Source organism: Rhinoraja longicauda, chromosome 28 (assembly GCF_053455715.1).
Source record: "Rhinoraja longicauda isolate Sanriku21f chromosome 28, sRhiLon1.1, whole genome shotgun sequence".
Taxonomy (NCBI): Eukaryota; Metazoa; Chordata; class Chondrichthyes; order Rajiformes; family Arhynchobatidae; genus Rhinoraja; species Rhinoraja longicauda.
In genome coordinates, this window is record NC_135980.1 from 30,504,869 (window position 1) to 30,531,011 (window position 26,143).

Here is a 26,143-nt window from a genome sequence, read left to right on the forward strand (position 1 = left end):
GGTATAAATGTAAAATTGTCCCTCGTGTGTGTAGGATAGTGTTAGTGTGCTGGTCGGCACGGACACGGTGGGCTGAAGGGCCTGTTTCCAAGCTGTATCTCTAAACTAAACTAAACTAGACCAAACCCTTTCAGCAGTCTGAAGAAGGGTCTTGACCCGAAACGCCACCCATTCCTTCTCTCCTGAGATGCTGCCTGTCCCGCTGAGTTACTCCAGCTTTATGGGTCTATCTTCGGTTTAAACCAGCGCCTGCTGTTCCTTCCTGCACATCTTAAGGAGATGTTTGGGTCCTTTAAGTGTTGCTCTATCTGTTGTTAATTGCAGCTGCTCGTGTTGTCTCGCCCTCACCATCTCCAGTGGCTCCCTGACCAGCAGTGAAGTGGACAAAGCCTTGGCTGATTACAACTGTTTGCTAAACCAGAACATCCTCCAGTCCACTCACCTCTTCCTGTTCTGCTCTCGGGGGAACAGGACCTGCGACGGTCTCGGATCTGCGAGAGGCTGAGACAGTCCCAGCGAGACAGTGTATGTTTGTTTAGCATCTCATGAACCGGTGGCTGCTCACAGTTCGCCTTCGCAGGGCGGGAGGTGTTGTTTACCTTTCAATAAACATTGACATCCGGAAGCGATATGTTCTTGGGAATGTTGATGTTGGCCACTGCCCAAGGTTGCGTTCCATTGTTCCCGCATCAAACGCAGGGATCTAGCATCTCCCCACGATCCCTGGGGATTGTCTCCCCTCCCATCGAGCTGTCAGCTTCTGGATGAGCTTGGGACTTCTTATCTCCCTGGACGGCACGGTGCAGCCACTGTGACATCAGGGTCTGGAGGGCTTACGTCCATCCATGTGGCCCAGCAGTGGAGACTGCAAAAGGTGCCTGGCCCATCACGGGTACTGACGCCCCCCACCACACACTGCCCGGCCCATCACTGACCTCCCCACCCCACCACACACTGCCCAGCCCATCACTGACCTCCCCACCCCACACTGCCCACTCCATCACTGACCCCCCCACCACACACTGCCCGGCCCATCACTGACCCCCCCACCCCCCACCACACACTGCCCGGCCCATCACTGACCTCCCCACCCCACCACTCACTGCCCGGCCCATCACTGACCTCCCCACCCCACCACACACTGCCCGGCCCATCACTGACCCCCCCACCCCCCACCACACACTGCCCGGTCCATCACTGACCTCCCCACCCCACACTGCCCGCTCCATCACTGACCTCCCCACCCCACACTGTCCGGCCCATCACGGGTACTGACCACCCCACCATCAAAGGGATCTACAGGAATCACTGCCTCAAAAACATAGAAACATAGAAACATAGAAAATAGGTGCAGGAGTATGCCATTCGGCCCTTCGAGCCTGCACCGCCATTCAATGTGATCATGGCTGATCATCCAACTCAGTATCCCGTACCTGCCTTCTCTCCATACCCCCTGATCCCTTTAGCCACAAGAGCCACATCTAACTCCCTCTTAAATATAGCCAATGATCTGGCCTCAACTACCTTCTGTGGCAGAGAATTCCAGAGATTCACCATTCTCTGTGTGAAAAAAAACGTTCTCATCTCGGTCCTAAAAGACTTCCCCCTTATCCTTAAATTGTGACCCCCTTGTTCTGGACTTCCCCAACATCGGGAACAATCTTCCTGCATCTAGCCCGTCCGACCCCTTAAGAAGAAAAAGGCAGTCATCATCAGAGACCCACACATCCCTGGCCACACACTCACTGACCCACACCACCCTGACCCACACCACCCTGACCACACTCTCACTGACCCACACCACCCTGGCCACACTCTCACTGACCCACACCACCCTGGCCACACTCTCACTGACCCACACCACCCTGGCCACACTCTCACTGACCCACACCACCCTGGCCACACTCTCACTGACCCACACCACCCTGGCCACACTCTCGTTCCACCCCTGCCATCGGGAAGAAGGTACAGGAACCTGAAAACTGTCACGTCCAGGTTCAGGAACAGCTTCGTCCCCACAGCCATCAGGCTATTAAACATTACAACCTCAAACAAGCTCTGAACAACATCGACTTGGGGGCATTGGTTTTGTCCTTTTGCACGATTATTGTTTGTTTGTATGTTACGTGTACGTGTGTGTGTTGGCGCCCCTTGCATGCGGGCTCAGTGGACTATTTCTGTACACTTGAGTAGGAAGGAACTGCAGATGCTGGTTGAAACCCAAGATAGACACAAAATGCTGGAGTAACTCAGTGGGTCAGGCAGCATCTCTGGAGAGAAGGGATGGGTGACGTTTTGGGGTGAGACCCTTTCAGTTTATTTTACTTTAGTTCATTATTGTTACGTGTACCGAGGTACAGTGAAAAGCCTCTTTTGTTGCGTGCCATCCAGTCAGCGGAAAGACCATACATAGGGTTGCCATCTTCCTCACTCCCAAATACGGGACAAGGTGACGTCACCGCCCCGCGCCCCACGTGACCTCACCCAGCCAGCAGCCACGTGCTCCCGCTCCATCAACGGCGGCTGCCCAGGCCGGGCCGGGAGGCAGGTTGCTAAGCAACCTCCGTTAGGCAAACACACTCGGCCCCGCTCCCCGAACACACTCCGTTACCCTACAGTGTCCGGGCCTACAGTGCCCAGGCCTACAGTGTCTGGGCCTACAGCGGCCCCCAGGCCTACAGTGCCCAAGCCTACAGTGCCCAGGCCTACAGAGTCCAGGCCTACAGTGTCCGGGCCTACAGTGTCCGGGCCTACAGTGTCCAGGCCTACAGTGTCCGGGTCTACAGTGTCCGGGCCTACAGCGGCCCCCGGCCTACAGTGCCCAAGCCTACAGTGCCCAGGCCTACAGTGTCCAGGCCTACAGTGTCCAGGCCTACAGTGTCCAGGCCTACAGTGCCCAGGCCTACAGTGTCCAGGCCTACAGTGCCCAGGCCTACAGTGTCCAGGCCGACAGTGCCCAGGCCGACAGTGTCCAGGCCTACAGTGCCCAGGCCTACAGTGCCCAGGCCTACAGTGCCCAGGCTTATAGTGTCCGAGCCTACAGTGTCCGGGTCTACAGTGTCTGGGCCTACAGAGGCCCCCGGGCCTAATACGGGACAAGGGCGGTCCCTTACGGGTCAAACCAATTTAGCCCAAAATACGGGATGTCCCGGCTAATACGGGACAGTTGGCGACCCTAACTCTACATAACCCGCTGAGTTACTCCAGCATTTTGTGTTTATCTTCGCCTGCAGTTCCTCCCTGTGGCATTGACGTGGTGATCAGTCCAGTCCTCTTATTTGTGAACCAATTCCGATCGTCCCGAAGCAGGGACGTGTTTGTAGGCTGACATAGTTCCCGGGTGTGTGAGCGGGCCCTTCGGCCTGTATCTGCGAGGAACTCCACAGCAGACAAGCATGCTGACCATTTGTTTATTATGTCTTGGGTTTGAACAGTACAATGCATGAAGGCAGCAGGTAGCCAAACTTACCCAGCGACTGTTACAAACATCAGGCATAGCTAAACCCGAGGTTAGAATCGCCAACTTCCTCACTCCAAAACAAGGGGACAATAGACATTAGTCAATAGACAATAGGTGCAGGAGGAGGCCATTCGACCCTTCGAGCCAACACCGCCATTCAATGTGATCATGGCTGATCATCCACAATCAGTACCCCGTTCCTGCCTTCTCCCCATACCCCCTGACTCCGCTATCCTTAAGAGCTCTATCTAGCTCCCTCTTGAATGCATTCAGAGAATTGGCCTCCACTGCCTTCTGAGGCAGAGAATTCCACAGATTCACAACTCTCTGGGTGAAAAAGTTTTTCCTCATCTCCGTTCTAAATGGCCTACCCCTTATTCTTAAACCGTGGCCCCTGGTTCTGGGGCCCGTGCCCGCGAGACCTCGCCCAGCCAGCGGCCACGTGCTCCTGGCCCGGGCGGCCGCCATTGGTGGAGCGGGAGCACGTGGCCGCTGGCTGGGCGAGGTCTCGTGGTGCGCGGGGCGATGACGTCACCCTTTGTCCCGTATTTGGGAGTGAGGAAGTTGGCAACCCCCTACTAAAGGCGGTCCCATACGGGACAAACCAATTTAGCACAAAACACGGGATGTCCTGGCTAATACGGGACGGTTGGCAACCCTACCTGAGGTCCCAGCACCATCGAGAGACTCCGTAGTAAGTGCTGTTTATTAGAAGCAGGGAATGAACAGATTGGGAGAGGGGAGGTAGGGAGAGGGTCAGTGGGGAGGGGAACATATACTCTCGACTATTAACGTATGAATTCACGACTAGTACAGCAAGCTAATACCTAACAGTAATAATATTGCTGTTCGAAATAAAATATTGTGAATATATGCAATTAATACATGACCGTGGAGTGATACAGTGGAGAAACAGGCGGCATGCGGTGGAGTTGCTGCCTCACGGCGCCAGAGACCCGGGTTCCATCCTGACTACGGGCGCCGTCTGTACGGAGTTTGTACGTTCTCCCCGTGACCTGCATGGGTTTTCTCCAGGCACTCCGGTTTCCTCCCACGCTCCAAAGACGTGCAGGAGTTTGTAGGTTAATTGGCATCAGTAAAATTGTAAATTGTCCCCGGTGTGTGTAGGATAATGTTAGAGTGCGGGGATCGCTGGTCGGTGCGGACCCGGTGGGCCGAAGGGCCTGTTTCTGCGCTGCGTCTCTAAAAACTAAAGAAAGAGCTACCTAGAATATAATCTTATAATTGTAAATAAGAACTTGACTCAGCAATCCAGTCAGAGGATCAGAGAGGTGTTCCTACTCATTGGAGTTTCCTCTAGAATAGTCAGTAACTAGGAGACTATATATACTAGTTAACACCATCAGTTAATAACCTTTGGTTAGCAAATGTTAGTGGGAAGACCTTCATGTGTGGAACTGCAGCAGTTCTAGAAGACATAGAAACATAGAAAATAGGTGCAGGAGGAGGCCATTTGGCCCTTCGAACCAGCACCACCATTCATTGTGATCATGGCTGATCATCCACAATCAGTAACCTGTGCCTGCATTCTCCCCATATCCCTTGATTCCGCTAGCCCCTAGAGCTCTGTCTAACTCTCTCTTAAATCAATCCATTGAATTGGCCTCCACTGCCCTCTGTGGCAGAGAATTCCACAAATTCACAATTCTCTGGGTGAAAACGTTTTTTCTCACCTCAGTTTTAAATGGCCTCCCATTTATTCTTAGACTGTGTGGCCCCTGGTTCTGGACTCCTTCAACATTGGGAACATTTTTCCTGCATCTAGCATGTCCAGTCCTTTTACACGTTTAAGACAACCTGCCACTTTATGTTGAGGGTATCCAGAGATATAGTCAATAATTGTTGGCCTTGTCAACTTTGCCACATCCTAAGAATGAACGTAAAGAATATTGCAGCTGTCCAAGACATTGGTGAGGCCGCATTTTGAGTATTTTGCTCAGTTTTGGTCACCCTGGTGTGGGAAAGATGTTAGACAATAGACAATAGGTGCAGGAGTAGGCCATTCGGCCCCTCGAGCCAGCATCAGGTTCGATCCTGACTACGGGCACTGTCTGTACGGAGTTTGTACGTTCTCCCCGTGACCTGCGTGGGATTTCTCCGAGATCTTCGGTTTCCTCCCACACTCCAAAGACGTGCAGGTATGTTGGTTAATTGGCTGGGAAAATGTAAAAAAAATTGTCCCTAGTGGGTGTAGGATAGTGTTAATGTGCGGGGATCGCTGGGCGGCACGGATCCGGTGGGCCGAAGGGCCTGTTTCCGTGCTGTATCTCTAAATCTAAAAAAATCTAAAATCATCAGAGGAATAGATCGGGTAAATGCACAAACATTTACCCAGAGTAGGGGAATCAAGAACCAGGGGACACGTTTAAGGTGAAGGGGGAAAAGATTTAATAGGAACCTGAGGGGCAAGTTTTTTATATAAAGGGTGGTAGGTGTATGGAACGAGCTGCCAAAGGAGGTAGTTGAAGCAGGTTCTATCACAACATTTAAAAAATATTTGGACAGGTACACGGATTGGACAGGTTTTGAGGGATATGGGCCAAACATAGTCAGGTGGGATAAGTGTAGATGGGGCATGTTGGCCGGTGTGGGCAAGTTGGGCTGAAGGGCCTGTTTCTACATTGTATCACTCTATGTCTCTATGACTATGAATAAAAAACTGGTTAAGATCCATTATTGATTAATACCCTTTAATTAACATTTGTTAGTTAATGTTTGTTGGTTAATACCTTTGGATGACATTAATAGTTAATATTTATGAGGTTTAAACCCCCAGGTGAAACATCCCATGTTGATATTTGTTTCTGATAGCTATTTTTAAAGCAGAAGGAATTGTCCGTCTAATTTTACACTTTAACGTTCTCCTCTCATACCTAAGGGATTGCAAATTAGACAAATGTTTCACAGGAAATCCTTCCTCGAACAACAAAAGCAAATTAACGCAGACAGCACACTCATTGGAAGGCAGACACACAAAGCTGGAGTAACTCAGCGGGTCAGGCAGCATCTGTGGAGAACATGGCTAGGTGACGTTTCACAGAGTGCTGGAGTAACTCAGCGGGACAGGCAGCATCTGTGGAGAACATGGATAGGTGACGTTTCACAGAGTGCTGGAGTAACTCAGCGGGTCAGGCAGCATCTCTGGAGAGAAGGAATGGGTGACGTTTCGGGTCGAGACCCTTCTTCAGACTGATGTCAGGGGAGGGGTCAGGACAAAGATACGATGTAGTAGGAGGCAGGAAGACTAGTGGGAGAACTGGGAAGGTGGGGGGGGGGATGGAGAGAGAGGGAAAGCAGGGACTATCTGAAGTTGGTGAAGTCAATGTTCATACCGCTGGGGTGTAAACTACCCAAGCGAAATATGAGGTGCTGTTCCTCCAATTTGCGCTGGGCCTCACTCTGACAATGGAGGAGGCCCAGGACAGAAAGGTCAGATTGGGAATGGGAGGGGGAGTTGAATTGCTGAGCCAGCATCTACAGTTTTTTCTCCTACACTCACTGGAATCCTATTATCCTAATGCCTGCAAAACTCCCACATCAGAAACTTTCCGAGATGAGACATGAGGTTCGGCAAGTCCCCAACAACTCTCACCAACTTCTACACATGCCCCGTGGAAAGCTTTCTAGCGGGATGCATCACAGCGTGGTCTGGGAACAGCTCCATACAAGACCGCAAGAAATCGTAGAGAATTGTGGACGCAGCCCAGACCATCACACAAACTGAAGAAAGGTCTCAACCCAAAACGGCACCCATTCCTTCTCTCCGGAGATGCTGCCTGTCCCGCTGAGTTACTCTAGCACTCTGTGAAACGTCACCTATCCATGTTCTCCGGAGATGCTGCCTGCCCAGCTGAGTTACTCCAGCTTTCTGTGTCTATCTTCGGTTGATACCAGCATCTGCAGTTCCTTCCTACGCAAACCATCCTCCCTTCCATTGACTCCATCTACACCTCACGCTGCCTCGGCAAGGCCAGCAGCATCATCACGGACCAGTCTCACCCCGGCCACTCCCCTCTTCTCCCCTCTCCCGTCGGGCAAGAGGTACAGAAGTGTGGAAATGCACACCTCCAGATTCAGGGAAGTCTGTGGCCCACCAGTGTTGGAGTCACCGAGGGTCTGTGGCAGATACGTGTGACTCTGGGCACAGATACAGTAACCCTGAGCCCAGCATTGCCCATCCTGACTGCCGATGAACCTATCGTGACTGTTGAAGAAGGAACTGCAGAAGCTGGTTTACACCGAAGACAGACACAAAGTGCTGGAGTAACTCAGCGGGACAGGCAGCGTCTCTGGAGAGAAGGAATGGGTGACGTTTCGTGGGTGACCCAAAAGGTTACCTATTCCTTTTCTCCAGAGATGCTGCCTGACCCGCTGAGTTACTCCAGCGTTTTGTGTCTACCTATCGTGACTGTTTAGACTTCTCATTCTTGGCATGTTGGGAGGAAGGTTTGTGACAGGATGTTTTTATTGGCAGGGTCCGAGTTTGGATCAATCATGGTCCTGTGTTTCTGTTCTCAAGTGCTGATTGCATCCGAATAAAGACAGAAACGTCACGTGTAAAATTAACCCCTGGCTTTCCATTGCTCTGATACAGAAGCAGGAACACTCCCAGCTCTGAAGCCGCCATTCGGCCCATCACGCCAATGTAGGGCTGCCAACTGTCCCGTATTAGCCGGGACATTGGGCTAAATTTGTAGGCCCGGACTCGAACCGCCACCCATTCCTTCTCTCCAGAGATGCTGCCTGACCCGTTGAGTTACTCCGGCATTTTGTGCCTATCTTCGGTTTAAACCAGCATCTGCAGTTCTTTCCTACACAGGTTTGATTCTGACTATGGGAGCTGTCTGTACAGAGTTTGTACGATCCTCATGTGACCGGGATTTCCCCAGGTGCTCTGCTTTCCTCCCTCGTCTAAACAACGTGTGGGTTTTGTGGGCTAACTGGCCCTCTATAAAATAAAGAGTCTACGAATGTGCAAGGTATTTATTCACAAAATGCTGGAGTAACTCAGCAGGTCAGGCAGCATCTCAGGGTGTCGACCCAAAACGTCACCCATTCCTTCTCTCCTGAGATGCTGCCTGACCTGCTGAGTTACTCCGGCATTTTGTGAATAAATACCTTCGATTTGTACCAGCATCTGCAGTTATTTTCTTACACTTCGTAAGGAAGCAAGGAATGGGAACTTTCACGTGGGATTCGTGTCACGGGGTAATCGATGATTAACATACAGCCGAAAGATAGACATAAACTGCTGGAGTAATTCAGCGCCAGAATAGGTGACATTTCAGGTCGAGACCCTTCATCAGGTTCCCAAAACGGTCTCGACCCGAAACGTCACCCATCCCTTCTCTCCGGAGATGCTGCCTGACCCGCTGAGTTACTCCGGCATTTTCGTGTCTGTCTTCGTGTAGACCGGCATCTGCAATTGCTTCCTACAACACTCGTTGATTGATCGGATGATTAGATTGCCAGCAGATTACGTTGAGTAGGAGTGGGGAGACCTTGCAGTCCGCACAAGGCAGGAAGGCATGGATTGGAGGGTGTTTCACGAGAGACGGGGTAAGAGGATTCCACTGGATGCGTTGTCACCGTCGAGGTTTTGGTCTTTGACTTCATGCAGATAACGGCATCTTCACACGAATTATCCCAAGGCCCTGCAAAACAGAGAAATATGAGGTGGCGCAGCGGGTAGAGCTGCTGGCTCACAGCGCCACAGACCCGGGTTCCATCCCGACTACGGGCGCTGTCTGTACGCAGTTTGTACGTTCTCCCCGTGACCTGCGTGGGTTTTCTCCCGGTGCTCCGGTTTCCTCCCACATCCGAAAGACAATAGGTGCAGGAGGAGTCCATTCGGCCCTTCGAGCCAGCACCGCCATTCAATGTGATCATAGCTGATCATTCTCAATCAGTACCCCGTTCCTGCCTTCTCCCCATACCCCCTGACTCCGCTATCCTTAAGAGCTCTATCTAGCTCTCTCTTGAATGCATTCAGAGAATTGGCCTCCACTGCCTTCTGAGGCAGAGAATTCCACAGATTCACAACTCTCTGACTGAAAAAGTTTTTCCTCATCTCAGTTCTAAATGGCCTACCCCTTATTCTTAAACTGTGGCCCCTTGTTCTGGACTCCCCCAACATTGGGAACATATTTCCTGCCTCTAACGTGTCCAACCCCTTAATAATCTTATATGTTTCGATAAGATCTCCTCTCATCCTTCTAAATTCCAGTGTATACAAGCCTAGTCGCTCCAGTCTTTCAACATACGACCGTCCCGCCATTCCGGGAATTAACCTAGTGAACCTACGCTGCACGCCCTCAATAGCAAGAACATCCTCCTCAAATTTTCTCCAGGAGCTCCAGTTTCTTCCCAGATCTGAAAGACAATAGGTGCAGGAGGAGGCCATTCGGCCCTTCGAGCCAGCACCGCCATTCAGTGTGATCACTGCTGATCATCCACAATCAGTACCCCATTCCTGCCTTCTCCACATACCCCCTGACTCTGCTATCTTTAAGAGCTCTATCTACTGGTCTCTGGTTGTTGGTCGGTTGGTTCAGTTGCCCGATAACAGCGTGAGGTTGTTACGGAGTCCGGTTGTAGACGGTGACCAGAGATGAGAGGTCTATCGCTAGGATGGGAAGCCCTGCTTCCACAAGGTTTACCTGCAAGCTAACAACTTCTGCTGCTCCATCTGCAATGAACAGTCCCTCTCTTGCACTTTCAGCTTCTTCCTCAGACCCTCAGTCACCTCATCCTTTTCTAGGATAGATAATGCACAAAATTAGAATTGTATATCCTCCCCCCTCCCCTCCTCCTCCACCCTCTCCTGCTCCCCCCTCCCCTCCTTCCTCCACCCTCCTCCCCCCTCCCCTCCCTCCCCTCCCTCCTCCCCCTCCCCTCCTGCCCTTCCACCCACTCCTCCTCCCACCAAAATGTGCACGTATGCATGTGATTCTGTGTGTGTTTCCGTGTGTGTGTGTGTGTGTGTGTGTGTGTGTGTGTGTGTGTTGTGTTTGTGTGTGTGTGTGTGTGTGTCTGTATTTCTGTGTGTTTTTCTGTGTGCGTGTGTGTGTGTGTGTGTGTGTTGTGTTTCTGTGTGTGTGTGTGTGTGTGTCTGTATTTCTGTGTGTTTTTCTGTGTGCGTGTGTGTGTGTGTGTGTGTGTGTGTGTGTTGTGTTTCTGTGTGTGTGTGTGTGTGTGTGTGTCTGTCTGTATTTCTGTGTGTTTTTCTGTGTGCGTGTGTGTGTGTGTGTGTGTGTGTGTGTGTGTGTGTGTGTGTGTGTTGTGTTTCTGTGTGTGTGTGTGTGTGTGTCTGTATTTCTGTGTGTTTTTCTGTGTGCGTGTGTGTGTGTGTGTGTTGTGTTTCTGTGTGTGTGTGTTTTGTGTGTGTGTGTGTGTGTGTGTCTGTCTGTATTTCTCTGTGTGTGTGTGTTTCTGTGTGCGTGTGTGTGTGTGTGTGTTGTGTTTCTGTGTGTGTGTGTTGTGTTTCTGTGTGTGTTTTGTGTGTGTATGTGTGTGTGTGCATTTGCATGTGTGTGTGTGTGTGTGTGTGTGTGTGTGTGTGTGTGTTTTGTGTGTGTATGTGTGTGTGTGCATTTGCATGTGTGTGTGTGTGTGTGCGTGTGTGTGTGTGTGTGTGTGTGTGTGTGTGTGTGTGTGTGGTATGCGTGCATGTCTCTGTGTGTGTTATGGGTGTGTGTACGCATAGTGTTGCGTGTTTAAGTGTGTTGATATGTGTTGTTCATGTATGAGTGCTTGTGTCTAAATGTGCCTGGATATCTCCCCACTACCCAGTAAGCCCACGTGTGATTTTCTTTCTCGGATGTGAATTGCGTTCAATCCATGCGCGGTGTGAATGCAAGTGTGTGTTCACCAATGCAAGTGCGTGCAAATTGATGTGCCAAAATGTGGAACGGGAGTGTAATTGTGAATCTATCTCAAAATCAGAGTTAGATTTAGCTCTTGGGTCTAATGGAATCAAGGGGTATGGGGAGAAAGCAGGAACGGGGTACAGATTGTGGATGATCAGCCATGATCACAGTGAATGGCGGTGCTGGCTGCAAGGGCCGAATGGCCTCCTCCTGCACCTATTGTCTATGTTTCTATGTTTGTAAAATGTGAGGCCAGATGGACTGGCCTTCCTTGCTGAAGACTAACATCGCTGAGGTGTGTAGATATGAAGCCACATTGGTACATCAGGGGTGGCACAGTGGTGCAGCGGGTAGAGCTGCTGCCTCACAGCGCCAGAGACCCGGGTTCCATCCCGACTACGAGTGCTGTCTGTACGGAGTTTAGGAACTACTCATGTAGGTGTAAATCACGTGTGGGTAAACGTGTGTGAGTCCGCACTGTAGCTGCACAATCTTCCAGCTCCTTACCGGTTATAATTCGGTTCTTCACGTCCAATATCAAAGACAAATGAGCAATCGTATCCTGTGTAGATACAAAATAATCCATTAGAACCCATATGACTTGTGTTGACCAGGTCTTGGCTTGGTACGGGACAGCAATGGGCACGACCAGCGCGGTGGTGCAGCGGGTAGAGCTGCTGCCTCACAGCGCCAGAGTCCCGGGTTCCATCCCGACCACGGGCGCTGTCTGTATGGAGTTTGTACGTTCTCCCCGTGACCTGCGTGGGTTTTCTCCGGGCGCTCCGGTTTCCTCCCACACTCCAAAGACGTGCAGGTTTGCAGGTTAATTGGCTTCGGTAGAATTGTAAATTGTCCCTGGTGTGTGTAGGATAGTGTTAGTGTGCGGGGATCGCTGGTCGGTGCGGACTCGATGGGCTGAAGGGCCTGTTTCCGCGACGTATCTCTAAAGACCGCTGTTACTGTGGGACAGGACTGATTCAGGCCTGGGTTGGTTTACCACAAGTCTGAAGAAGGGTCTCGACCCGAGACGTCACCCATTCCTTCTCTCCAGAGACGCTGCCTGACCCGCTGAGTTACACCGGCATTTTGTGTCTGTCTTGGGACAGGAGGAGATTGGTGTGGGCCACTGGCTGAGCTGAGGTACAGAATGGCGTGTCAAGGCGGCGGGTGACTTGAAGTGACTGTCCGTCTGCCATCAACACATGGGGAAGGTCGTGTTAAGTCAACAAGGAGACAGTCAGGGGTTAGCTAAACAACCACGAGCAAGAGGAAGCAGGAAGTTTACAAATTGGGCGTCAAGCCGTGGACGAGGAAGCGGAGGCATTGAACACTGCCTCTCCAGGGGTGAGTAAAGGACGAAGGGTCTGGATCCTGGATCCACCGCCTGCCCTGGGCGGCAACACTTAGTCACCCGCTTCCCATGCTATTAATAAAGATGACCTTTGATGTAGGGAGCAGAGGCAGAGCGAAGGTTTGGCTGGATAGAGTCACAGAGAGATACAGCGTGGAAACAGGCCCTTCGGCCCAACTTGCCCAGACTGGACATGTCCCATCTACACCAGTCCCACCTGCCCACACCGGCCAACATGCCCCATCTACACTAGTCCCACCTGCCCACACCGACCAACATGCCCCATCTACACTAGTCCCACCTGCCCACACCGGCCAACATGCCCCATCTACACTAATCCCACCTGCCCACACCGACCAACATGCCCCATCTACACTAGTCCCACCTGCCCACACCGACCAACATGCCCCATCTACACCAGTCCCACCTGCCCACACCAGCCAACATGCCCCATCTACACTAGTCCCAACTGCCCACACCGACCAACATGCCCCATCTACACTAGTCCCACCTGCCCACACCGGCCTACATGTCCCATCTACACCAGTCCCACCTGCCCACACCAGCCAACATGCCCCATCTACACTAGTCCCAACTGCCCACACCGGACTTGCCCCAGCTACCCTAGTCCCACCTGCCCACACCGGCGAACATATCCCAGCTACACTAGTCCCACCTGCCCACACTGGACATGTCCCAACTACACTAGTCCAACCTGCCCACACCAACCAACATGTCCCATCTACACCAGTCCCACCTGCCCACACCGGCCAACATGTCCCATCTACACCAGTCCCACCTGCCTGTAATTGGTCCATATCCCTCCAAACCTGTCCTGTCCTGTCCATCTGGTTCTTAAACGTTGGGATAGTCCCAGCCTCAACTACCTCCTCTGGCAGCTTGTTCCACACACCCACCGCCCTCTGTGTGGAAAAGATGCATAGAGGATGTTTCCACTAGTGGGAGAGTCTAGGACCAGAGGGCACAGCCTCAGAATAAATGGACGTACCTTTAGAAAGGAGATGAGGAGGATCTTATAGAAACGTATAAAATTATAAAAGGACTGGACAAGCTAGATGCAGGACAGATGTTCCCAATGTTGGGGGAGTCCAGAACCAGGGGCCACACAGTCTAAGAATAAAGGGGAGGCCATTTAAAACTGAGGTGAGAAGAAACTTTTTCACCCAGAGAGTTGTGAATTTGTGGAATTCTCTGCCACAGAGGGCAGTGGAGGCCAAATCAATGGATGGATTTAAGAGAGTTAGATTGAGCTCTAGGGGCTAGCTAGCGGAATCAAAGGATATGGGGAGAAGGCAGGCACGGGTTATTGATTGTGGACGGTCAGCCATGATCACAATAAATGGCGGTGCTGGCTCAAAGGGCTGAATGGCCTCCTTCTGCACCTATTTTTTATGTTTCTATGTTTCTATGAATTTCTTTAGTCAGAGGGTGGTGAATGTGTGCAATTAATTGCCACAGAAGGCTGTGGAGGCCAAGTCAGTGGATGTTTTTAAGGTGGCGATAGACAGATTCTTGATTAGTGCGGGTGTCAGGGGTTATGGGGGGAAGGCAGGAGAATGGGTTTGAGAGGGAGAGATCGATCGGCCATGATTGAATGGCGGCGTAGACTCGATGGGCTGAATGACCTAATTCTTTTGCTGGAACTTATGAGTTCATGGACACCAAACCACTGACCAGCTCAGTGCACCCATTGTCTATTGTCTATTGTCTATTGAAAGCCCATGCGGTCATGGGGAGAACGTACAAACTCCGCGCAGCCAAGCACCCGTAGTCAGGATGGAACCCGGGTCTCTGTCGCCATGAGGCAGCAACTCTACCGCTGCGCCACCGTGCTGCCCTTGATAATTAGTTTATTAATAAGAAATTATATTGTCCAGGAAGCAATTGGGAAAGCTCAGAGGGAACCGAAGCGATCAAACTCCAAGCCAGCTCCACATCAGTGGGAAGGAAGTTGTGCCGGGACAGAGGATGTTTCCACATTCAAACCTGGAACGGGCCAGAAGTTGGAGAGAATGTTTCCTCAATTATTAGATTCCCGAGCCAGGACATGAGGTTGCCAGGGATAAATCCAGCAGCTCGACACAGAGTGCTGGAGTAACTCAGCGGGACAGGCAGCATCTCTGGAGAGAAGGGATGGGTGACGTGACGGGTCCACACCATTCTCCAGAACCAAAACGGTCTGAAGAAGGGTCTCGACCCAAAACGTCACCCATTCCTTCTCTCCAGAGATGCTGCCTGTCCCGCTGAGTTACTCCAGCACTTTGTGTCTATCTTCGGTGTAAACCAGCATCTGCAGTTCCTTCCTGCATAAATCCGGGAGAGTTCAGTTTAGTTTAGTTTAGAGATACAGCGCGGAAACAGGCCCTTCGGCCCACCGGGTCCACACCGACCAGCGATCCCTGCACACTAACACTATCCTACACACACTAGGGACAATTTACATTTACACCAAGCCAATTAATCTACAAACCTGCACGTCTTTGGAGTTTGGGAGGAAACCGGAGCACCCGGAGAAAACCCACACGGTCACGGGGAGAACGTACAAACTCCATACAGACAGCAGCCGTAGTCGGGATCGAACCTGGGCCTCCGGCGCTGTGAGGCAGCAACAGGCCCTTCGGCGCCCACCGTGCTCCCGGCCCGGGCGGCCGCCATTGGTGGAGCGGGAGCAAGTGGCCGCTGGCTGGGTGAGGTCACGTGGTGCGCGGGGCGGTGACATCACTCTTTGTCCCGTATGTGGGAGTGAGGAAGTTGGCAACCCTACTAATCCGGGACAAGGGCGGTCCCGTGCGGGACAAACAAATTCAGCCCAAAATACGGGATGTCCCGGCTAATACGGGACAGTTGGCAACCCCACCCACAGCGCCTGTCTCTGTAACCTCCTGCAATCCCACATTCCCACAACACCCACACCATCTCCACACCCACACCCACACCCACACACACCCACACACACACACACACACCTCCTGCAATCCCACATTCCCACAACACCCACACCATCTCCAACCTTCACCCACACACACCCACACCCACACACACACACACCCACACCCACACACACACCCACACACCTCCTGCAATCCCACATTCCCACAACACCCACACACACCCACACCCACACACACCCACACCCACACCCACACCCACACACACACACACACACCTCCTGCAATCCCACATTCCCACAACACCCACACCATCTCCAACCTTCTCCAATTCTGGCCTCTTGGACTTCTGAACTCCAGCTTTCCACCATTGGTGTAGATATGTCTGTGAGGGTGTGGGGTTGGTACCTGTGGAGGAGCAGGGAATGTTCCTAAACCCGCTGGCTCTAAACACAGCACACGATTAAGCAGCCGGGCTGTGGAGTTAACACACGTACACACACACACACACACACACACGCATCAACATGCATGTATGCACCACACACACACACACACGGAGAGATGCCACACACACACACACACACACGCATCAACATGCATGTATGCACCACACACACACACACATACATACACACACACACACACACACACACACACACACACACACACACACACACGGAGAGATGCCACACACACACATATGCACACACACACACACACACATATACACACACACACCTCACACACACACACACACGCATACACATACACACACACGCGTACACACTCTCACACACACACACACATATACACACATACACACACACGCATACACATACACACACACACATACACACATATACACACACACACACACACACACAAAAACACGCATACACATACACGCACACACACACAAACACATATCCATATACACACACACACACACATATCCACACATACACACACACACATATACACACACACATATCCACACACACACACACACACACAAACACATATCCATATACACACACACACGCACACAAACACATATCCACACACACACACACACACCACACACCACACCCACATCCACACACACACACACACACACACACACACACACACACACACACACACACACACACACAAACATACACACACACACACACACACACACACGTATACACACACACACATCCACACTCACACAAGTGCACATGCATCGTCATGCGCACACAAGCGCACACATAGACATATATCCACACACACACTGCCACACGCACTAGTGCACACACACACACACACATTGCCACACACACGAGTGCACACACACACACACACACACACACACATTGCCACACGCACTAGTGCACACACACTCACCAACTGAGCTCTGCAGGTGGGTGTTGCTGGCTTGGTGCTTCCCTGCCTGGCTGGGCTGTTCAGGTGTGGGTTGCTGGAGGTCAGGGCGGTTAGCTGGTTCCTCAGGCTGTTCCTCTCCTGCAGCAGTGCCACCCTCTCTGCCAGGACCCTCTCCGTGTCCTGCTGCTGCTTCGACTCCCTCTTTGAGAACTGCTCGGCCTTCCTGTCGGCCTCCTGCTTGCAGTCGTTGTTCATCATCTCCAGGGTGTCCGCCCTCAGCTTCTGCTCTCCGCTCTCCTGCCACATCTTCTTCACGTCTGCGTCGAAGCGGAGCAGCTTGCGCTGGACGTCCGCCTGGAAGTTCAGGGAGAGCGGGGTGCAGTTGGCTTTGATCCTGTCCAGTTGCCGGTCGAGACCAGCGTTGTAGGGGTAGCCCAACCCGCCAGTTAAGCCTCTGAAACCCGCCTCGTAATTGGCCCTGACGGTGTCCATCGCGGCCTGGAAGTCCCGGCTCATGGATGTGCAGTTGCCCTTCAGGTCCTGGATCTGTTTCAACAGCTCTCTCTTCTGGCTGTTCAGTCTCGTCTCGTTCAACCTTTGCTTGGCTTCACTCAGCTCCTGGTCGTCTCTCAGCTTTGACAGCTGCTTTAGGACGATGGTGTAGTTCACTGGCAACATGCCCTGTTTCGCCCCAATCGTGTTCTCTGCTGGCGTGGGAACAACAGGCAACATTAGCTGGCAAGACCACAAAAATGCTGGAGTCAACGCTGCACCTATTGTCTATTGTCTATTGACCTTATGACAGACACAAAGTGCTGGAGCAACTCAGGGGGTCGGGCAGCATCTCCGGAGAGAAGGAACGGGTGACGTTTTGGGTCGAGACCCTTCTACAGAAGAATAAATGGGAGGCCATTTAAAACTGAGGTGAGAAGGAACTTTTTCACCCAGAGAGTTGTGAATTTGTGGAATTAATTCTCTGCCACAGAGGGCCGTGGAGGCCAATTCACTGGATGAATTTAAAAGAGAGTTAGATAGAGCTCTAGGGGCTAGTGGAATCAAGGGGTACGGGGAGAAGGCAGGCACGGGTTACTGATTGTGGATGATCAGCCATGATCACAATGAATGGCGGTGCGTACAGGCTCGAAGGGCCAAATGGCCTCCTCCTGCACCTATTTTCTCTGTTTCTATGTTTCAGACTGAGAGTCAGGGGAGAGTGGGGGACACAGAGGCATGAAAGGGTAAGGTGTGAAAACACAGATCAAAGGAGATGTAACAACGATCTAACAACGCATCATTGTTAGCTGAGAGAAGGTGACAACGTGACATACAGTCGGTAATATTTAATCAGGGGGGCAGTGAAACAAGTTGGAGAACTAGGACGGGGAGGGACAGAGAGGAAAGGAACGCAAGGGTTACTTGAAGTTAGTCCTGAAACATCACCCACTCCTTCCCTCCAGAGATGCTGCCTGACCCACTGAACTACTCCAGCATTGTGTGTCTGTCATGAGGTCAATAGACAATAGGTGCAGGAGGAGGTCATTCGGCCCTTCGAGCCAGCACCGCCATTCAATGTGATCATGGCTGATCATTCTCAATCAGTACCCCGTTCTGTGGTCATAAGCGATAGGAGTAGAATTAGGCCATTCGGCCCATCAAGTCTGCTCCATCATTCAATCATGGCTGATCTATCTCTCCCACCTAACTCCATTCTCCTGCCTTCTCCCCATAACCCCTGACACCTGGACTAATCAAGAATCTTTCTATCTCTGCCTTAAAAATATCCACTGACTTGTGGCCTCCACAGCCGTCTGTGGCAAAGAATTCCACAGCTTCACCACCCTCTGACTCAAGAAGTGTTTCCTCATCTCTTTTCTAACAGAATGTCCTTTAATTCTGAGGCTGTGCCCTCTGGTCCTAGACTCTCCCACTAGTGGAAACATCCTCTCCACATCCACTCTACCCAAGCCTTTCACTAGTCTGAATGTTTCAATGAGGTCCCCCCCTGATTCTTCTAAACTCCCTGACGACCTTAAGACCTAAACCAAGGCAAAGTCTTCCCCCCCAAACCTACGACTTACCGTGATAATAAGAAACGAACTGGTGCCTGCTGCCATTCTGTGGACCAAAAGACACCAGTGTTATTATCAGTGAGTGCACAACAACCTCTCAGTGTGGTTCCTGCCCAGCGGTTGCCAACTTCCTCACTCCCAAATACGGGACAAAGGGTGATGTCACCGCCCCGCGCCCCACGTGCCCTCACCCAGCCAGCGGCCACGTGCTCCCGCTCCACCAATGGCGGCCGCCCGGGCCGGGAGGCGGGTTGCTAGGCAACCGTACGGGACAATAGACAATAGGTGCAGGAATAGACCATTCGGCCCTTCGAGCCAGCACCACCATTCAATGTGATCATGGCTGATCATTCTCAATCAGTACCCCGTTCCTGCCTTCTCCCCATACCCCCTGACTCCGCTATCCTTAAGAGCTCTATCTAGCTCTCACTTGAATGCATCCAGAGAATTGGCCTCCACTGCCTTCTGAGGCAGAGAATTCCACAGATTCACCACTCTCTGACTGAAAAAGTTTTTCCTCATCTCCGTTCTAAATGGCCGACCCCTTATTCTTAAACTGTGGCCCCTGGTTCTGGACTCCCCCAACATTGGGAACATGTTTCCTGCCTCTAACGTGTCCAACCCCTTAATAATCTTATACGTTTCGATAAGATCCTCTCTCATCCTTCTAAATTCCAGTGTAAACAAGCCTAGTCGCTCCAGTCTTTCAACATACGACAGTCCCGCCATCCCAGGAATTAACCTAGTGAACCTATGGACAAAGTAATTTAGCCCGAAATAGGGGATGTCCCGGCTAATACGGGACGGTTGGCAACCCTGGTGGCCGCCTAGCATCGTGGCGCACTGAGGCGAGTGTTCAGACTGCACTGGCGTGTCTCTGGGGCTGTTGTGCTATCCGAGTGGCCTGTTTCCATGCTGTAAATACCATGCATGTTATTGGAAAGGGAAGCTGAACATTTTTCGGGAGACAAGAGAGATGTGCAGTGGGGTAGTAGAGGGTTGCCAACTTCCTCACTCCCAAATACGGGACAAAGGGTGATGTCACCGCCCCGCGCCCCACGTGACCTCACCCAGCCAGAGGGGGAGAGGGGGAGAGGGGGAGAGGGAGAGAGAGAGAGAGAGAGAGAGAGAGAGAGAGAGAGAGAGAGAGAGAGAGAGAGAGAGAGAGAGAGAGAGAGAGAGAGAGAGAGAGAGAGAGAGAGAGAGAGAGAGAGAGAGAGAGAGAGAGAGAGAGAGAGAGAGAGAGAGAGAGAGAGAGAGGTGGTGTGAGGCTTGTGAGAGGAAGCAGGAACAGAGAAGAACAGTCAGAGTTGGAAATAATAGAACATGCCTCAGGATCAACAGGAAACCTGCCTTCTCTACAGCACCTTTAAAATAACAACATTGCCCTGGGGAAATCCCAGAGTTTCGAAGGATGAGAGGGGATCTTATAGAGACATGTAAAATTATATAAGGATGGGACATGCTCGATGCAGGAAAAATGTTCCCAATATCATATCATATCATATCATCATATCATATATATACAGCCGGAAACAGGCCTTTTCGGCCCTCCAAGTCCGTGCCGCCCAGTGATCCCCGTACATTAACACTATCCTACACCCACTAGGGACAATTTTTACATTTACCCAGCCAATTAACCTACATACCTGTACGTCTTTGGAGTGTGGGAGGAAACCGAAGATCTCGGAGAAAACCCACGCAGGTCACGGGGAGAACGTACAAACTCCTTACAGTGCAGCACCCGTAGTCAGGATCGAACCTGAGTCTCCGGCGCTGCATTCGCTGTAAAGCAGCAACTCTACCGCTGCGCTACCGTGCCGCCAATGTTGGAGGAGTCCAGAACCAGGGGCCACAGTCTAAGATTAAAGGGGAGGCCATTTAAAACTGAGGTGAGAAAAAACTTTTTCACCCAGAGAGTTGTGGAATTTGTGGAATTCTCTGCCACAGAGGGCAGTGGAGGCCAATTCACTGGATGAATTTAAAAGAGAGTTAGATAGAGATCTCGGGGCTAGCGGAATCAAGGGATATGGGGAGAAGGCAGGTACGTGTTACTGATTTTGAATAATCAGCCATGATCACAATGAATGGCGGTGCTGGCTCGAAGGGCCAAATGGCCTCCTCCTGCACCTATTGTCCATTGTCTATTGTTTCCATGCTGTGTCTCCAAAGTTTAAAGTTCAAAGCCTTTGACATATTTTGAGTGAAAATATCTTTACAAGCTTGCCTTTCACCAATTGCTGATTTTAAATCAAGTCCCCTGGCAACTCACTTCATTGGGTCAGCACGGAAACAGGCCCTTCGGCCCAACTTGCCCACGCTGACCAACATGTCCCATCTGCACTAGTCCCACCTGCCCACATTTGGCCCATGTCCCTCTAAACCTATCCTGTCCATGAACCTCTCCAAAAGTTTCTTCTACGATGTGATAGTCCCTGCCTCAACTTCCTCTTCCAGCAGCTCGATCCGTACACCCACCACCCTTTGTGTAAAAAATGTTACACCTCAGGTACCTGTTTAAATATTTCCCTCCCCCCACCCCCACCCCAACATAAACCAATGTCGTCTGGTTCTCTTGGGAAAAGACTTGCGCCCGGCACGGTGGCGCAGCGGTAGAGTTGCCGCCTTACAGCGAATGCAGCGCCGGAGACCCGGGTTCCATCCCAACTACGGGCTCTGTCTGTACGGAGTTTGTACGTTCTCCCTGTGACCTGCGTGGGTTTTCTCCGGATGCTCCGGTTTCCTCCCACGTACAGATTTGTAGGTTAATTGGCCTCGATAGAATTGTAAATTGTCCCTCGTAGGATAGTAGGAGAAAAAAAACTGCAGATGCTGGCACGGTAGCACGGCGGCACGGTAGCGCAGCGGTAGAGTTGCTGCTTTACAGCGAATGCAGCGCCGGAGACTCAGGTTCGATCCTGACTACGGGTGCTGCACTGTAAGGAGTTTGTACGTTCTCCCCGTGACCTGCGTGGGTTTTCTCCGAGATCTTCGGTTTCCTCCCACACTCCAAAGACGTACAGGTATGTAGGTTAATTGGCTGGGTAAATGTAAAAAAAATTGTCCCTAGTGGGTGTAGGATAGTGTTAATGTGCGGGGATCACTGGGCGGCACGGACTTGGAGGGCCGAAAAGGCCTGTTTCCGGCTGTATATATATGATATGATATGATATGATGCTGGTTTAAATCGAAGGTATTTATTTCACAAAATGCTGGAGTAACTCAGCGGGACAGGCAGCATCCCGGGAGAGAAGGAATGGGTGACGTTTCGGGGCGAGACCCTTCTTCAGACTGAGAGTCAAGGGAGGGGGAATGTCCATGACATCAGTCTGAAGAAGGGTCTCGACCCGAAATGTCACCCATTCCTTCTCTCCCGCGATGGTGCCTGACCCGCTGAGTTACTCCAGCGTTTTGTGCGTAGTATAGTGTTGGTGTGCGGATTGATCGCTGGTCAATACGGACTCGTTGGGCTGAAGGACCTGTTTCTGTTCTGTGTCTCCAGAGTCTAAGGTTTAAAGTAAAGTCTCAGTGCATTCCCCTTATCTAGTCATCTCATGAGTTGGTACATCTCTACAAGGTCACCCTCATGCTCCTGTGCTTGGTGTAAACCTGTTCACCACCTGGAGATCCCGCACAATTTTAATTATTTCAAGAATAAAAGAGAAAGAACCATCCTCTCTCTCGCCAACTAGAGAACGGTCCTGACCTCCCGTCCACCTCATTGGAGACCCTCGGACTATCTTTATTCGGACTTTTCCTTGCACTAAACGTTATTCCCTTGATCCCGTATCTGTACACTGTGGACGGCTCGATTGTGACCATGTGCAGTATTTTCACTGACTGGATACCAGGAAACAAAAAACCTTTTCACTGAAGGTATTCATTTCACAAAATGCTGGAGTAACTCATCAGGTCAGGCAGTATCTCGGGAGAGAAGGAATGGGTGACGTTTCGGGTCTTCTTCAGACTCTGAAGCAGGGTCTCGACCCGAAACGTCACCCATTCCTTCTCTCCCGAGACGCTGCCTGACCCGCTGAGTTACTCCAGCATTTTGTGAAATAAATACCTTCGATTGGTACCAGCATCTGTTACAAAACCTTTTCACTGTACACGTGAAACTAAACAAAACTAAACTGGACTTCCGTTAAACGTTATTCCCTTGATCCCGTATCTGTTCACTGTGGACGGCTTAGTTTAGAGGTACAGCGCGGAAACAGGCCCTTCGGCCCAACGAGTCTGCACCGACCAGTGATCAACCTGCACACTAACACTATCCTACACACAACAGGGACAATTTACATTTACACCAAGCCAATTAACCTACAAACCTGCACGTCTTTGGAGTGTGGGAGGAAACCGAAGATCTTGGAGAAAACCCACGCAGGTCACGGGGAGAACGTACAAACTTCGTACAGACGGCGCCCGTAGTCGGGATGGAACCCGGGTCTCTGGCGCTGTGAGGCAGCAACTCTACCGCTGTGCCACCGTGTCAGGATAAAGGGGACAACAAACGTTGTTGCCTTTATCCTGTATCTGTACACTGTGGATGGTTTGATTGCAATCGTGTATAATAGCAATAGACAATAAACAATAGGTGCAGGAGGAGGCCATTCGGCCCTTCGAGTCAGCACCGCCATTCAAAGTGATCATAGCTGATCATTCTCAATCAGTACCCCGTTCCTGTCTTCTCCCCATACCCTCTGACTCCGCTATCCTTAAGAGCTCTATCTAGCTCTCTCTTGAATGCATTCAGAGAATTGGCCTCCACTGCCTTCTGAGGCAGTGAATTCCACAGATTCACAACTCTCTGACTGAAAATGTTTTTCCTCATCTCCGTTCTAAATGGTCGACCCCTTATTCTTAAACTGTGGCCCCTGGTTCTGGACTCCCCCAACATTGGGAACATGTTTCCTGCCTCTAACGTGTCCAACCCCTTAATAATCATATACGTTTCGATAAGATCTCCTCTCATCCTTCTAAATTCCAGTGTATACAAGCCTAGTCGCTCCAGTCTTTCAACATAATATTTTCACTGACTGGATAGCACGCTACGAAAAAAGCTTTTCACTGTACACATGAAACTAAACTAAACTGGATTTTGCCTTGCACGAAACGTTATTCCCTCTATACTGTATCTGTACACTGTGGGTGTCACGATTGTGACCACGTACAGTCTTCGCGTTGACTGGTTAGAACGCAACAAAAAAGCCTTTCGCTGCACCTTGGTATCAGTGACAATAAATTAAACTAAACTGAAGTAAAAACTAAAAAGAGTCTCTCTGAAGAAAGGTCTCGACCCGAAACGTCACCCATTCCTTCTCTCCAGAGATGCTGCCTGACCCGCTGAGTTACTCCAGCACTCTGTGAAACGCCACCCAGTCCATGTTCTCCACAGATGCTGCCTGACCCGCTGAGTTACTCCAGCACTCTGTGAAACGCCACCCAGTCCATGTTCTCCACAGATGCTGCCTGACCCGCTGAGTTACTCCAGCACTCTGTGAAACGTACCCAGTCCATGTTCTCCACAGATGCTGCCTGACCCGCTGAGTTACTCCAGCATCTTGTGTCTACCCCAGGCATTAATTACTGCACCACTTTCATGTTATGTTCCCCCAGCACTCTGTGTCTATGTGCGATACACATTACCCTGGCTGGTGGATGGCCAGGCTGCTACAATCCTTGTAAAGTCAAGAGTAAAGTGGGACTTGCCTTGGGCTTGACGCAGGTGCGGAGATTGTCGGTCACCTTGTTGAGCCGCTCGGTCAGATTGCCCTTCCTGTACTGGCACATGTTCAGAACCCTCGTCTGGATGCCCTGGAAATGTTGCAGTTTCCTGATTTCTTCCATGAACTGGACGGATTGGTTGTGAGTGTTCTTGAGGTGGGACTGCTGGCTGCTGTGGTTGTTGCCATAGACCATGAAGAGGACGAGCCCCAGGATGATCAGCAGCTGGATGATGCTAGTGCACAGCAGGCAGTACCTGACGTAGAAGCTGCAGTTGTTGGACTTGGGCCTGTGCTGGTCCTTGGCCTGGTAGCCCAGTTTCTTCATTGAGTAGCTGTTGTGGTCCATGGCTGGAGATCGCTGACCGGCCCTGCCCGCTCCTGGGGAAGGTCTGCCTCGGCTCCGGTGGGCAGGATGGGTGGGATGGGACCGCCACTGGACGACCTCCACTGGTGAGTGGACTCAGTCGTTCTGCCGTGTCCGCCTCCCGCCGAGTGTAAACATGAGTGTCCTTTTCCTATTGTCCGCCTGTCGCCCACCTTTCCTGCCAGACGTGGATCTCCAGAGGCCAGAAGTAAACGAGCTTCTCCCTCCCAGCATGCCACAGGAAGGGCCCTCGTTTATAACGTTGACAGTTTGACTGCGAGGTGCGGAGACGTCCCCCTGACAATGAGAGGAAGCAGGAACGATGCTGAAGGAAGTGACTCTCGACAGGACAAAGGCAACACACAAAAAGACTGGGCAAGAGAGTATGCTGCTTGTACCAGGCACTGTTCCACTGGGGTATACCAGCCAGTGTTGCACTGGAGTATACCAGCCAGTGTTGCACTGGAGTATACCAGCCAGTGTTGCACTGGAGTATACCAGCCAGTGTTGCACTGGAGTATACCAGCCAGTGTTACACTGTATACCAGCGAGGGTTACACTGTATACCAGCCAGTGTTACACTGTATACCAGCCAGTGTTACACTGTATACCAGCCAGGGTTACACTGGACTATACCAGCGAGGGTTACACTGTATACCAGCCAGTGTTGCACTGGAGTATACCAGCCAGTGTTACACTTGAGTATACCAGCCAGTGTTACACTGTATACCAGCCAGGGTTACACTGTATACCAGCCAGTGTTACACTGTATACCAGCCAGTGTTACACTGTATACCAGCCAGGGTTACACTGTATCCCAGCCAGTGTTACACTGTATACCAGCCAGTGTTACACTGTATACCAGCCAGTGTTACACTGTATACCAGCCAGTGTTACACTGTATACCAGCCAGTGTTACACTGGAGTATACCAGCCAGTGTTACACTGGAGTATACCAGCCAGTGTTACACTGTATACCAGCCAGTGTTGCACTGAGGTATACA

The 26,143-nt window shown here is 51.3% G+C and overlaps 1 protein-coding gene across 2 annotated transcripts; it reads right to left on the minus strand.

Moving 5' to 3' along the window:
* Positions 1-3,950: 3,950 nt before the first annotated feature.
* LOC144607052 (uncharacterized) lies at positions 3,951-25,401 on the minus strand. Of its 2 annotated transcripts, none has more exons than XM_078423621.1 (6): positions 24,759-25,401; positions 19,059-19,095; positions 17,002-17,684; positions 11,857-11,911; positions 10,141-10,237; positions 3,951-9,135 (listed from the first exon to the last, which is right to left on the minus strand). In XM_078423621.1, the coding sequence occupies exons 1-6, from the start codon at positions 25,119-25,121 to the stop codon at positions 9,123-9,125; spliced, it is 1,248 nt and encodes a 415-aa protein (XP_078279747.1). In that variant the 5' UTR covers positions 25,122-25,401; the 3' UTR covers positions 3,951-9,122. The 2 variants fall into 2 exon arrangements, with proteins under 2 accessions (XP_078279747.1, XP_078279746.1); XM_078423620.1 differs by having other exon boundaries at positions 17,002-17,687.
* Positions 25,402-26,143: the final 742 nt, after the last annotated feature.

What these genes read in the sequence shown, in the direction of transcription:
- LOC144607052 (XM_078423620.1), bottom strand. Translation starts at nt 25,121, where the DNA reads ATGGACCACAACAGCTACTCAATGAAGAAACTGGGCTACCAGGCCAAG. An exon ending in GTTCGTTTCTTATTATCACG is followed by an intron (nt 17,688 to 19,058) that starts GTAAGTCGTAGG and finishes TTCCCACGCCAG; the next exon opens with CAGAGAACACGATTGGGGCG. An exon ending in CCACCTGCAGAGCTCAGTTG is followed by an intron (nt 11,912 to 17,001) that starts GTGAGTGTGTGT and finishes GTATCTACACAG; the next exon opens with GATACGATTGCTCATTTGTC.